Raw genomic sequence first — 16,483 nt, forward strand, 5'->3', positions numbered from 1 at the left:
TATTGTTTTCATTTCCTTTCATGTTTTTAGTTTGCTGTTAAGCGAGGATACTATTTTTTTTGTTTCTTAATGTGTCTCTTGCTAGCCTTGAAAAGTACATCTCAAACTAATTGTCTCTTTTTACTACTACTAGTTTTAGTGTTATACTAGCAATATACTGCTCTACTTTGTACCATTAGAAATAGGGGAAAAAAGCAAAGAACTCTGATCCAACTTACTGACGAGCTAGCCCTAAAACACCATCTACCCAACAACAGCGAAAAAATTACCAGATTTTCAAACATTACCTACTCCTGGACTTAACCATCCATCAGAACATATTTGTATTTTGGGTTTTTGGCACATCGGCACAATTTAGGCCATGTTGGGCCCTCAAAACATTTATTAAATACTAACAAAAGAATCAAATCCACTGGAGCTCAAAGTAAGCACGCTCGAAACAATTGAAAGCTATCCAAAAACATCTATCCGTAATCCGTATATATACACATGGATCGGCCTTCAAAGCCACCATCAACGCTGGTCTTGATGCCTTCCTGGTCATCCCCAAAAATAAACACTTTGAAATAAGTGCACCCTGTGGCGACTACTGCTCAAACTTCCAAGCCGAAATTGAGGCAATTAACATAGCTTTGCAGACAGTCGAAAACAAAGTATATGAAGGGGTGCAATCCATCAGCAGCACCTCAAACAGCCCCAGAGAGTTCACAACACTAATAGTGAGAAACCAGCAGATGATGTCAAAACTAAAATCAACATCGCATTAAAAGGCCGACGAACTATCAAAGGCGGGATCATCTATGGAACAATCAGATGGACCTGTTAACTACCTCACCCTAAGGTCAATGTTAGTCAACAATCACAAAGAGGAGTGGCTCAACCAATGGGCATCAGGAAACACAGGCAGAGCCATGTACAAAGAAATGACCATGCCAAACAAACTGGACAGTATTAACTTCCTCCCTGAAAGATCAATCTACAATCTTCCAACCTCTTTTAAATTACCATCTTAACAAAATATGCTTATATCCCACACACCTACTACTTTGTAGACACTGCACTCACCCTTATGAAACCGTAAACCACATCCTCTTTGAATGCCCCTTCCTAATCCACCTTAGGCAGACCCTACTACCATTTCAGCCCAACATAACCAACACCCTGTACGGCAGTGCTGAACAACTGAAGAGAACAGCACACTATTTTTCCTTGGCACAGTCTGCAAAAAGAGCTCAGAGCGCAGAGGCAAAAAGCTGGCTAGAAGAAGAAGTACCATTAAATCTTTCTTTGATTCTGAGCCATTTAGGACTAAAATTTCCTCTCCATCTGTTGGGAATTCGTGGCTTCTTCAATGAACAAGTAATGCCAATGGAGTACTAAAGCAAGTTAAGATTATGAACTTTGTCAAATGCCTTATATGTTGGCGTCTTTTTGGATCAAATTTATCTCCTTTGAATAGCCTACCAGTGCTAGCTCATTACTTAGTTGTATTGACTACCGTAGTGACATTGCTAGGATGCCATCGGAGTGTTGGGCAACTTAATCCTTTAAAAGAAAAAAAAATCCAATGCTTAAGAGACAACAACCGCACATAGCCACAAAGACCTTGGTTACGGTTATTCCTCTCAAGAAGACTTCGTGACGCACACCAGTTGTCGACTTTGGGAAGCTGGTCTACTGACTACTGTACTGATGACCAAAGCAAATAATTGAACGTAGAAAAGTTTACAAGTTGCAAAGGAGACGAAGAGATAGGCTATAATTTTGTAATAACTTAAGGGAGGCAACTCAAGGAGGCAATGATGTTTATTCACAGGACATCACAAAAATACATTATAACATCTTTCTTTAGCACAGTCTTTACACTTCTGACTTCGGCTCTCGACTTGGGCGGTAATCGTTCTTCTTCCAATGTAAACATCCTTCCTAGTCTGGTTTCTAGAAGTGCGCACCTTCTGCACTAGCCTATAGATCACGGTGCGCATGGCAGAGTTATAGTAGTTGTAGTAGGCTATGATGTTTGAACTAGCAGAGACAGGATGGAATGATAGTGGACATTCCAGACTGACATAGGCGTATCTACTCATCTCGAATACGAGCATACACAAGTAGTTGCCTAGATGGCATCAGAAGCAACAAGAGCACTGTTTGAGTGGGGACCATGCAAGTGTGGGTATGGCATCAGAAGCAACAAGAGCACTGTTTGAGTGGGGACCATGCAAGTGTGGGTGTGGCATCAGAAGCAACAAGAGCACTGTTTGAGTGGGGACCATGCAAGTGTGGGTATGGCATCAGAAGCAACAAGAGCACTGTTTGAGGGGGGACCATGCAAGTGTGGGTATGGCATCAGAAGCAACAAGAGCACTGTTTGAGTGGGGACCATGTAAGATAGGCAGGAAAACTAATATCATTTAATGCTATGTACCGACAAATCTGTAAGAAAAGGAGAAAAAAAGACTACTTTGACAGTTCCTGCAATTATTTGGCCTACTTGATCGTGCATATATAGAAGAGACATAAAAAACAATATTGGACGACTTAAAACACCGAAGTAGGACAGGACAACAGGAACAGTGAACTTGTCATGGGAAAAGAAGTAGGCTATGTAGCAGTGGCGTAGCTAGGGATTTGGGGGCACCTGCATTTTGACATTCGAAATCATGATATCAGATAATGTAGCTAATAAATATATGTCTAAATTCAAACTAGTGCTCATTGAGACTCTTTTAATGAATAATACAGTTGTTAACCCTTAAAGTGCTGAGCTGTTTTACAATGAGTGCATACAAAATGGTATTACAATTCTGATGTTTAGAGGCTAAACTTCCACACTCGTTTTAAGGGTTAATTGGCGAGATAATACTCAAGTGAAAAATCTTAATCCATTTCGCCTCACTTGGTTCTTTCCGTGCGGCAAAGGCATCTCTAACATCCACTAAATCAATGCTGTCCAGTATTTTGACTCCGCTGACGCTTAAAGCCGTGCTGCTAAGTCTTTCTTACGTCATTGTGCCCCTGAGATAGTTTTTGATTAACTTGAGATTTGAGAATGATCTCCACGTGTATTTTATAAGATGATGCATGGAAGTAGCCTGAGTTAGCAGTATTCGGATGGAGGTTGCAAGGTTTGAGCGAACATCATTAGCCAGCTTCCTCAATTCAATATGTCAATTGGTGATTATGGTACTGCTTTTTTAAATGAAAAATGCTCGTGTATCAATGACATCACTGAACAAGCGATAGGGCCTATATTTAACAACGTGAAAAGATTACATGTTAGTGGCGTAATATTTAATGTAAAAAAAAATTCGGACACTCATTTAGGGAGCCCGGGGGTCTTTCGAATTCGGACCCCTTCCTCCCCCCCCCTCATCCTAGCTACACCACTGATGTGTAACTGCAAATGAAAATGGATATTTCTTTGTAGACTTTTGTGTCCATAGAGAATATATTTAAGGTACAGTAATTTCACATAAAATAACCTGAATTTCACCCGATGAATTAACAAATAACCAAATAGATCACATCACAGTTGCAAGAAAGTGGAGAAGACTTTTAAAGGATGAAGCCTAATAGAAAGACTTTATATACAGATGCTACCTCAGATCACCAGCTCCTGTTAGCAACTTTAGGGCATATAAAATATATAGCCTATGACATAGCAATTATCTTATCTTCTTATCTTATATAATAGACGTTACTTCAAAAAAGAAGATCTCAATCCATGTTCAACACACAATTTCTTTTTTTTTAATGAAATAAAATAAATGTTTAACTGTAAAGTAAAAAAAAAAACCAACAGATTCAGCACCCTATCAGGACTAATACAGAAGAAACAGTTTGTAAGCTAATATGCTTTCTCTATCTCTTCTACCTAGTACTGTTCCCTGAACCGCTGTTTATTTATTGTTTACTTCTATCAACACCAATCAAGCAAATAGATCTGGGTGGTCTTTTTAAAAGTTCTTTATTTTAGGCTTATTATTTGATGACTACCTCGTAATCTAATAGTGTGATTTTATTTTCCACCCATGACATTTAAAAACTTTACATCGCAAAAAAAAAAAAAAAAATCATGAAAAAAATATCTGTACACCGTATTTAGAAAAATGGCCACACAGCTGATTTGTATAGAAAGTTGTGTACTTATGAAATAATAGATCTAGATTAGATTCTAGGTGTCTATAATCTATAGAATAATAGATCTACAAGTGGACATTAACTACTCTATCTAGATCTTCGTGGACTGTCTACCCATTCAAACCGATATGGAATCTGAGGTTTCTTTCAATATTTTAAATTAGGTACTTCGATAAAAATTTCAAAATGATCACAATGACTTGACAATGCAATGGAACCTATTTAGTTGGATAGAGCTTGAGAAATGCTTTCCAATGATACCAATTTTATATTGCTGAGTTAATTGTGAGGGAAGTTATTAAATTTTTAGTGGCCAAAAATTAGCCTTCTTTAGCCTTTGACTTTGTAAATAAAAAAAAAATCTGTGACCGAAACAACCGACAGTTGAACTTAAATTAACTGTATTATAAAAAGTCTTAAAGATATGGGGTTGAAACTTCACACTCTTTTACATTAACCAGTATTCTGTTAAAATAAATTATAAAAATAAGACCAAGCAATAAAATCTTTGAAAAAAAGTTAATTAATATATAAAAAAAAGCCTATGACAAAAAATAAAAATATATGTGATTTTGTCATCATATGAGCCCAAAAATCACAAATAAAACAAATCAGAGATCTGTAATCTGTTTTATTTTGTTTAGTTATAATTCTACTGTATTTATATAGCTATTTATATGCATCAGATAGATAATTCTTATAAATTATAAATGAAAATAGCACTGCGCAGAAAAATATTTCCTAAAATTTAATGACTATAAGTTTCATAAACTTCATAAAAAAACAGTTTTAACCTTTTTGTAGAGCACTGGCAATTAATCATTTTAAAATGCCTTAATTTAAATGCTTTAAAAATTAGATTGTAAATGAAAAATTTCTTGCTTCGGACAATAAAATAAAAAAGAAACCTTGCGATTTTTTTAGAAGTTATTAAAAGATTTTTTACTTGAATTTTTGTGCAATAATAGCTCATCATTTTAAAAATATAATGTACTCATTTATTAACTATTAATTTACATGTATATTAATAGAAAAAAACAACACACAGAAAAAAAAAATTAATTATTAGTTCGCTGAGCTAAAAATATGAAAAAAAAATTGTAATATTTAATATCATTTTTTAAAGTAATTAAACTTTTACTTTAAAATTTGCAGATTACAAAGTCATTATAATAAAGACACATTCCCTCTCCATAATTTAGCATTCAAACACTATAAAAGTTAATCTAAATGAAAAATTCCTATGTGTGCTTCTAAAAATAGCTCGTGATAGACAGAAATTGACCATTTCCAGTAAATCACAGTGTTGGTTGTTACTAAAAATAGATTTTAACCATCAACTTTGAAAATTAATATCTAAAGAGTGCGCCAAGCTACAAAGTTCAAACTTAGCACACATATATATATTAACATGCTAAATTCAATAGAATTAGTGAGATTTTTGTAACCATAAACACTTTTATTTTATTTAAAAAAGAAAATTTTACCCTTCTTTGTCTTTGTTAATTTTAATATCAAATATCTTTAAAGTGCGCCAAGAGAATTTAATGAAATTTGAAATATACACATTTCATAATATGATAAATTATTGTAGCAAACAGCATTGTTGTAACTTTTATAGGAAAAAAGTTGTAAAAATGTCAACTTTCACATAAACTTTTGTTAAGAAAAATTTAACAGATTGGCTTCAAAAGCAAATAAAAATTATCTCTGATATCTTATGTTTACAAAAAGTAATCATAATTAGTCCTCAAATCAAATACAATATGCTAAAACTTTGATGGAAATGACCACCCCTAAAAAAGGGTAAAATGTGCTGACACACTTTTCAGCCATTTTTTGGGAGAAAAAAAAATGGATCTAGGTCAGTTTATCGAAGTACCTATTTAAATATAATCTTGCTCAGAGTCAGACAGACAGAGACACAGAGACTGACAGTGACAGAGTGATAATAGTAATAATTTAAATTTAATTATTTAAATTATTATTATAAATAATTATTTTTATAATAATATTATTTATTAGTAGATCTTAAATATAATACAGACGTTATGAGTATAAGTAGTATAACATAAGTATAAATTTAACTTAAAACAGTTATACTGAGTAAGACTAAGACTAAGAATATATTAAGTAATAATAATTAAGTATATTACAGTGGCCGGGTATTATACTTATACACTATAGTAACACTATACACATAGTTAGTATAGTATAGTCTATAGTGACTATAGCTATATAATATAAGTTATAAGTCAAGTGATATAGATTTAGTCTTTATTATAGTATAGATCATACTGTCATAGTAGATCTAGTAATCAAGTGTTAAAATAAAAAGTATTACTGTGTTACTACTTTTACTACTGTTACTCAAGTCAAGACACTCAGGTCGCAAGTTACTGTTTTGAATAGTGTTTTTTTAGTCTTTAGAATATAAAATAGAAAAGACTTTAATCTACCATCTATCTATGCCAGCTCAATGTGGAAATTACCAAAATCTAGATCATATTACCTAGCCTTTTACTTTATAATTATATTATTATTATTATAGATCTATTAGTTAGATCTAGATGACTAAATCTCCTGTAGTCTACAGTCACAGTCTACAGTCTATTTATCCATAATATATATATCCATCCCAGTTGTGCTACAGCTCATGGAGGGCTTTGGCCTGCTTTAGCACATCTCTCCATTCTGATCTGTCCTGTGCTTTATGTCTCCATGCCCGGACTTTTTAGCTGTTGTAGATCTGCCTCTACGTCATCAAGCCATATATATATATTAGAGAGAGAGAGAGAGACTAAAATGCTGCTGTGAACTGTGCAATTCTGGCCAGTAATTCGGGTTTGGTACCTTCATCTAAGACGATAGCTCAGAGGTGTTTAAAACTACGGACACATGTCAGCTTTTCACCTCCAATACTGATGTCCCTTTTAAAGCCCTTTTGACTATTGGTCATAATTGGTGTTTTTTTTTTTTTTGGCATTGATTTGTATACCGTATACTGCTCAAGTCTTGACTATGTGCATTTAGTTGTAGGGGTGCTGTGACATTTCAGTCTATATTGTTACATATATTTATATATATATATTATATATAATATTATATATATATATATATATATATTTATAGTAAAATAGTGTTTTTTGTTTGTTTTTATTTTAGGCACATCAGTTTGAAAATGTGAAACATAAACAACTTCTACTTTCTAAGTCAATTGAAGACAGGCAGATTGACAACAGTAAAACCATCATTGAGGAACTGGCAAGCTTTCATAGTCAGTGTCCTCATTCGCTGAACTGGTATCTATATCCACACCCTCACTCCTCTCCACTGTTACACGCTATTGTGAAAGGACAGCAAGAAATAGCCCTTCACCTTTTAAAATATGGCTGTGATCCTCACACAGACAGCGGCCTGCACACATTTTCAACAATAAAAACTTCTGAGACAAAAATGTCCAAATCACTTTTCCGTGTATTGGAGAAACCAGGGTTTGAAAAAGTATTTTTTAAAATACTCGAAAAGGCAGATAAGCTGACGGTAGACAAAAATGGTGATACTGTTTTACATATCATAGCAAAAAGGAAGCTTTGTTCTATGTTTGAAGTTGTACTCACTTCGAGGTGGCTGTTAAAGATGACCAAACATGCTAATAATCAGGGTTATCTTCCTTTGCATCTGGCTGCCAATTCAAACTTTGTTCAATTTTTTCAAATATTATACCAGTCACTTTCTCCTACAGAGGTATTCGGTTCCAGTTTATATTGTGATGAGGAGCAAGAAAATTTACTTAATCAAAGTTTTGATCTTGCGGGTTATATTACAGAAGCTGCTGTGGGTATCAATACCCAGGCCCTGGTAAAAAAAACTACAGCCTTACATCTGGCTGCCAGTGAAAGATCTCTGCAAATGGTCCAAATACTCCTGAAACTAGGAGCTGATGTCAATGCATCTGATGAAGCGGGAAAAACTCCACTTGTTGAATGTCTTGACCAAAGAGGGGAAAGAAATGTTATAGCTTCCTCTTTGTTTGACATTTATCAGGTTTGCAAAGTTCTGCTTCAGGCCGGAGCGAATGTAAATGTCAAGAGCACAATCAGATACTCAGAGCGCCGTTCAATGGCTAATGATGATACTCTGTCTCCCTTGCATCTGGCTGCAGGGATAGGTTCTAAGGATGTTGTGGAGATACTTCTTAACAATGGAGCCAATCCATGTCAGCTTAGTGGAGACATTGGGAAGATTCCAGTACAGTTTGCATTAGAACAAGGCCACAATGAGGCTGCTTTAGTCCTTCTCAATGATGAACTTTATCCCAGTGGTTTTTTAGCTTCTCACTTAGACTATGCTTTTAATTCTCTACTTCACTATGCTGACAGATGCAGCTCAGAGGTAATCAAAAAACTAATTGATCTGTCATGTCCACTGGACAGGCCAAATGTCAACCACCTTCGTCCACTTGACAAAGCTATTTCTAGTAGAAATATCAGCTTTGTAGAACTTCTTTTGAATGTTCAACCTTCTATTGTCAATGTTCATGTTTACCAAGATCCAAATGCTTACCCACCACTTCATTTAGCCGCCAGTTCTGGTAATGTTCCATTGTGTCAGCTTCTTTTATCCCATGGAGCAGACATTTATGCTAGACCTTATGGCAAGCACAGGGCATACAGGAAGGCCTTCAAGTTCAATCGCTATGACATTGCAGTTCTTTTGTGTGAGCAAATGTCTAGACCTTTTTCACTTTTGGAAAGAGAAGAGTTAATCCTCCAGGAGCAAACCCTTCAGTGTGTGAAACCAGATTTGGCTGTGAGGCTTAGAACAAGACTAGATGAAGTTCCAACATTAGTTTTGACTTGTCTTGATGTGATAAGAAATGTATTTATAAGAACACATCTTAGCTTTAAAAATATTCACTTGTTGCCTGTTCCAGAAACTGTCATTAAGGCTTTAAAATATCAAAATTTGAAAACTGATTACTGATTTTTTTTTTTAATAAATAAGTGTAATTGGTAAACCTTAAGCTTCCTTATACCTAAAGCTTCCTTAAAAAATTATGATTAACTTAATGTATATGATGAAGTATGATGAAGTTTAAAAAAACATTTCTTATCTTGAAATAAGACTGAGTTAAAGTCTTAAGTTTATGTGATAAAAGATTCCTGTTCTACCTATTTTTACAGTTAGCTAGGAGAAATAACACAGCCATCTACAAATGTTGACAGTTTATCTTTTACCCTCCTAATAAATGCTTTTTTTTTCCAAGCATTTTTCCACATTGTGATACTTGTAGAAATATTTGGCTATGGCACCCAGTTTCCCTGAATAAAAACTACCATTATATCAATCTGAATAACTGATCTCATATTAAAATATATATTCTGTTTTTAGTAATATTAATATTTTTTATTTTATTGTCAGACTTCTATAAGGACTTTCATTTTTTACATCCTGATATTTCAAATTGACTGCTTTAATATAATGTCAAATATTATACCAGTCTCTTTCTCCCGCGGAGGTATTCGGTTTCAGTTTATTTTGTGATGAGGAGCAAGAATATTAACTTAATCAAAGTTTTGATCTTGTGGGTAATATTACAGAAGCTGCTGTGGGTATCAATACCCAGGCTCTGGTAAAAAAAACAACTAAAGCTTTACATCTAGCTGCAAATGGATGGCTGCTTGGTCATGTGGTTTGCGCGCTGGGCTGTCGTTCGGACTTACCAATGGTCCTGGGTTCAAACCCTGCTGGCTCCCATCCCCCGTCATTCTGTGGGAGGTTTGGACTAGAAAGTAAATTATCTTCAACTCAGAAGGAACATCCGATACATGTAAAACATTTTACAAAAAAATTTGTAATTAAAATTATATTAGTCTAATGAGAATATTAAGATAAATGTATCTAGCACCAATCCAAGTAAAAAAAACCAACTCTCACCATACCCCTATTATAGTTAATAAAAAAAAAGTTTTTCGCAAACTTTTTGCCCTTATCCTTAAATCACAACATTAACAGTTAATATTGAATATACATATATTGGTCCAGTTGTAGGCACTGACAAGCCCAGTACATATATATAGAAACATTTGAGCATGTATTCTTGGTAATGCATGAATAAGGTATATAATATATGATTATTTGCAATGTTTGTTCTGTATACTTAATCAAACATATTAGATAAAAATGAGCTTGTCTTATCTATCTGCTTCCTCTTCATCTTAGGTAGTTTATCAAACATTTGAAAAAAGTTTTTTTTAATATGACCTCTAAGTAAGGTTCAAAGCTTACATAATTTATATAATTTGACTTTTTCATACTTTTTACTGACAAAAATGTAATTTTCCAACATAGAAAATCTTTATTAGTGTCTTTAAGTTAACTTAGGATTAGTATAAATCTATATGCAGTAAGTCTACACACACACACACACACATATATATATATATATATATATATATATATATATATATATATATATATATATATATATATATATATATATATATATATATATATATATATATATATATATTATATATATATTTTTTTTTTTTTTAAAGATCTTTTAGTTGTGATTTTTTTTTAACATTTAAATTTTGATCTTGAATGATTAAACAATTTCATTGAAAGCTTAAAACCTTTCTTTACAGTTTATTTTGTAGTATTAATTGCAATTTAGCTTTAATGAAATATTTACATGCCTGTAATTAGAATTTATTATAGATGCATTTTTTTTTTTACAAATATATTTTGCAAAGCAATCCCTAAAATTCAAACTCAAGTGATTAAAAACAGTAAAAACTGTATGCCCGGAATGGCCAATGCATGGCTAAAATTGGACTTTAAATCAATACATTTTGCAAGAACAATGGTTACAATCAAATAAAAAAATATTACCATTTTAAAAAATGTAAATACTTAGTTGAGATGTCCCTTACACATAATGTTTTAAAAAATTAAATAGTTAATAGTGCATAGTCAATGATGGTAAATTTAGTGATTTGTATATCCGAAGGAAATAAAAAAAAATGTTAATTTAATAATTCACTGTGAGACCAGTTTTCTATTGTACCAATTATCTTTTTTGAAATCTAGATGTTTAAAATATTTATATTAGAAATATATTTGCGAATCCAGTGGGAAATAAAACTGTGTTATGAATCTGTGAATATTTATGGAGTAAAATAATAAATATAAATACTATAGTAAATAATTTTACTCAATGAGTATTGTCTGATAGTAATTCAACTGTTAGTAGATTTAAAAAAAAAAAAAAACTAACTAAAAGCATTATTAAAAAGAAAAATTAAAATGGTCAAAATAAGTACATTTTTTTTTCTAAAGCGTACTCTTTTGTTTATAAATGAAATATGAATATTGTGATAATAATTAAAAGAAAACAACATATGCACATAGATCTAACCCATTTTTAAAGTAAAGAAAAGCAAGACAACATCATGATAATATATCATAGTTTGTTGTACAAATAGAGTATGGATATTCCATGTAACAGAAACATAACCATCTAAAAAAAAATGAAAATGTCAGTTGTATTTGATTTATTTCATCTGCTACTGCAACATCACTATTATTGTGTAAATAGTACCTGTACCTCTTGAAATGCAGGGGCTGTCTACTACAGTAACATATACACACTAACTCTAATTCACGATTTTTATTCATCTAGTTTCTTTTAGAAGTACTTTAGGCTTTGCCATACAAATTATATTCTGCAATTTTTTTTTTATATAAAACTGTTTTATAGACTTTGATTAGTATTTCATCTCTCAAAAAGGAAGATGATTTTAATACATATTTGTAGATGTTTCTACAAGAAAGGAACAGTTTTAATCACTATGAAGTAAATACAACTATATGTATAATATTTATTATAAAAACTTCTAATATATGTCAGCTAGCATCAAATGTTCATTTTGTGTCAAAGTATGTGGTATTTACATGGGTATTATGTTAATTCATCACATTCTGGTGACAAATATACTTGAAAGTATGTGCACAATTAATTCTTCTCAGCAGAAAAAAATTCATTGTTTAATAATAAATCTCAAATATGACATTTTAATTGATTATGGAGTTCATGTGTGTGTGTATAAGTGTGTGTGTATCTATCTATATATATGTGTGTGTGTGTGTTACTGGCAAATGTTAGTAAATCATAGGTTGTAAAATTAATTATTATATTAAATTTATCATAAGTTTCTCTGACGAAGTGACTTTGTAGAACTGTTTATTATTCGAGCAAAACTAAACAAAAAGTATGCAACTCTATTTTGTGTACACTGGTAGCCACTGATTTGATTATTTTCAATTTTAAGACAAGTTTATAACAATAAGGGTAGAAGCACTTTTTTTCAATGGCGAAATTTGTGTTAATATTTAACACACACAAAAAAAATGAATTGCACTGAAGCCTTGATTAATATGATAAATTAATATTAAATTAATTAATATGATAAATTAACTTGTGTTTTCCATGATCATCTCAACAAAATGTGTTTTTTTTTTTTTCAGCTTTTAAATCAAGATATAGTCAAGTTGTTCCTTCTTAGTAGTCGTATTTTCCTTGATTACATATTATAGACACATTCTTCGTTAACACCACACAATCTAAAACATCTTTTGTATAACAATTGTACAGACTACAATGCAGTTGTAGGTCATGTCACTTGGACAGTGGTAAAACAACAAAAAAACAATATACTAAATTATTTAGATTGCTGGCGAATACAAATATTCCGAGAAATTTATATTATTCATAAACGAATTTAAATCAACATTTCACACATTGCCTAAAGCAGTTCTTGTCATTCTATAGAGCGCCTAAGGAGAGTAGGAAATCAGGAATTCATTCAAAGAAATTCATCAAGAATTTCTTATACACACCGGATTTGTACTTGGGTACCCATCAGGGGCATTCGGGCAAATGCCCGGTGGGCCGGTACCCAAGTGGGCCGAAAGGGCCGCATGAATGCCAGCAAATGGTTTCGAGATTTATATTATTCTCTTAAAAGGCAACACTTTGAGCGTCATGGTTAAATAAAAATACTTTTTACACTTTTCAAGTCTAATACTAATCTAAAAGCATTGTAAATATCCTTCATCCGTCTATAGTGCTATAACCCCAAACGATAAACAAGAAAATTAAGACATTTATTTCTTATAGAGATGACGTTAGTGTGAATCTATAAAGGGATCAACAACAACGTTCCAAGTCCTATAGAGGACATGTCCAGTCACATACGAATTCTTTTTTTGTTTGATGGAGTTGGCCCCGCTACGAAGTCCTTCACAAATCACAATTAGGCCTATTATCATGAACAGTGTTGAAATGTGTTGATTGGAATCAAAATGCAAATTATCTAAAAAGAAGGAGCAAAAAATAAGTAATAATAACTATTGCTGGAATGCTTTGCAAAACAATATTACAAAGAGAGTTTATGTTATCACACAAACTCACGAGGCGCCCCCCCCTCAATCGAATTCACCAATGGACCAGGAACATTCAAGCCATATAGTCATGTTTTGATCGTTTAAAGTAATAAAATTTAAAAAAATCATTTGGCGTTATTGTTCACATAAAAGCAAACAGTGCAACACGTCGTCTTTGATAAGACTCTTCTTCTAAGTAGAGTAACGTTAACTGATTACGTAAGTACTTTGTTTTATTTCGGGATCTTTGGGCGCCTCTGAGTAACCCAGCTCTAATGGGTACCTGAGATTAGTTGGGGAAAAGCGGTTGGTCGTTGTGCTGACCACATTACACCCTCGTAAACCGTAGGCCACAGAAACAGATGACCTTTACATCATCTGCCATATAGACCACAAGATCTAAAGGGGGAACTTTACTTCTGGGTAATTGTGTACTATGCTTTTAGCATCAGATTCACTTCTTAATGTTTACATAATAAATAAATCTGCACCCCCCCCCCCCCCCCAAGCAGTAAGAATATATATTATATCTTAGATGGGAATTTTGTTTAAATTGTTTAATACATTTAAATCTAGATCTACGTCTGGTCTCTATTTAGTCTAATTTAGATTGCTGTCATTCACAAACTTTATGATGACAGCATTTACGAATGAACAGGCTTAACGCCACAAGAATTATTGACTTAAGTCGAAATACAAAGAGGCTTTGCTAGAACATGAGATTATCTTGACAGCATTTGTTTTACTGAACGTAAGGATATTAAAAATAAGTGGATATGTTCTGTTGTGTATGTTTGTAGCCAGCTTTAAGATGCAATCAAACTAGGTTTCCAAGTTATTGAGAAAGCAGTAGGCCTATATGAGAGTAAAGTTCTCTTTCAGACCTTGCGATCCATAGATCAGATGTTAAGGTCATCTGTTTCTTTGCCAATGGCTAACGAGCAGGGTGTCATGTGGCCAGCACAATGACCAACAGCTTTTACTTTCTCAACTAAAGTCAGGTACCCGTTAAGGTTGGGTGGACCCAGGGGAGCCCTAAAAATTCCGAAATTCAAAATCCTAGTCTTCACCGAGATTCGAACCCAGGACCCCAGGTTCGGAAGCGCTTAACCACTTAGCCACCGCGCCCCCATGACCTTGTGGGATGGACAGATAAACAATGGAGGATGAAGAGTTGTATTTTTAAATTGAAGTTCAAATGTGTGAGGAAATGATGAGGAGTGAAAGTGAATCATAAACAATATGTTGGTTAATGGGGGATCTTCAGAATGTGAATGCTAATGTATATGGTAGCAAAAACTTTTCACAATAAGAGATTCCCCATTATACTTTATTCATTTAGTAATAGCGCTTATCAGATAGTTTCAAAATCATCTAATAAATTATTAATATACTAACTACTTTCGATACATTATTAAAATTTAGGCCTACACTATGATTTTGAGGTCAGGTAGCCTATAATTGGACGCCCATCATGTGGCATGATTGTATAGAAATGCCCGGGCCGGTTTCGACACCCAGTCCGCCCCTGAATTGACAACCCCTCTTTTTTTAGCATCCTCTAATTAATCGACCCCCTCACCGCACACTTTTCTGCTTTTAAATTCTAAATCTATAGGCTACATATAACACTTTTGGTTAGTTTTAACTTTCTTTCTTTTTTTGTATCCTTTAATTATAAGGCAAGCAATGTATTAGATACTGCAAACGTTTCGTTAGGCCATCCTTCTGGGGGAAAAATGCAATTTTTAGAAGGCCCCAACTGAATGCCCCAATCCCTTTCCCCAACAATACAATTATTTTAGCATCGCGCCTCTAAATAAAAGGAGGTATATTTGTATATATATTGTAATTTGTTATCATTTATTTGACCACTTTTGAATGTATAGAAACAACCGTGCTACAAAGTATCATTCCTTGCTCTCGAAAACAATAACAAAGAAACAGACTTAATTTTTTTTTTAATGCAAGTAAGCTAATTAAGTTTTGATTTTTTTTTAAATTTAGACCCGTGTCGAAAATAAAATAAGGCAAATTACAAATAGGGCCTAATTCGACTTAGGGAAAAAAAAACACACTTCACAAATGCTAGACCTGACGACAGCCCGGTTGAAGCGCTAAAGACAGACATTGATATCAGCGCGATATCAGCGCGAAGTTATTATACCCTCTTCTGCAAGATATGGGAAAAAAGAAGTGCAGCCAGAGTGGAAGGAGAGCTACCTCATCAAACTCCCCAAGAAAGGCGATCTTAGTATCAGCTCCAACTACCAAATGATAACGCTGCCGTCCATTCCAGGAAGTGTGTTGAACCGCATCCTTCTGAATATCCACATTTCGTGACCAACAAGCCGGTTTTCGAAAGGAGATATCATGAACAGATCATTGCAACGCTACGCATCATCCATATAAACACCATTTCTAGTCAGTTTACTAGATTATGAGAAAACGTTTGACAGCGTGGACTGACTCTATGTAGACCTCTGAGACACTATGAATGGAATTCAATGGAATGAAAAAAGTACAAACATCACCAGGAAATCTTAAAATGATGGTATGATTTGCAGAATAGTGCATGGCTGACAACTGACAGACGAATTCGAAGTCCATACAGGAGTGAGACAAGGCTGTTTACTCTCTCCATTCCTGTTCCTGCTAGCCGTAGATTGGGTCATGAAGAGAGCAACAGACCAGAAGCGAAATGGTATACAGTGGACACTGAAAACAACTAGACGACCTCGACTTCGTAGATGACATGGACTTTGCAGACGGCTTGGCTCTTCTCTCCAACACACAACAGCAGATGCAGGAAATGATAAGCATCGCTGCAGGCAAATGGCTAGACTAGGTCTTACCCTAAAGAGAGGGAAGAGCAAGGTGTTCAAGATTA

General features: G+C 33.7%; 1 protein-coding gene across 1 annotated transcript; it reads left to right on the forward strand.

The window, feature by feature from the left end:
• Positions 1-4,102: 4,102 nt before the first annotated feature.
• Positions 4,103-10,568, forward strand: LOC106058633 (ankyrin-1-like). The gene is made up of 2 exons (XM_013216089.2): positions 4,103-4,280; positions 7,306-10,568. The coding sequence occupies exons 1-2, from the start codon at positions 4,269-4,271 to the stop codon at positions 9,124-9,126; spliced, it is 1,833 nt and encodes a 610-aa protein (XP_013071543.2). The 5' UTR covers positions 4,103-4,268; the 3' UTR covers positions 9,127-10,568.
• The last annotated feature ends 5,915 nt before the right edge of the window (positions 10,569-16,483 follow it).

The sequence above is a fragment of the Biomphalaria glabrata genome, chromosome 7 (assembly GCF_947242115.1).
Source record: "Biomphalaria glabrata chromosome 7, xgBioGlab47.1, whole genome shotgun sequence".
NCBI lineage: Eukaryota > Metazoa > Mollusca > Gastropoda > Planorbidae > Biomphalaria > Biomphalaria glabrata.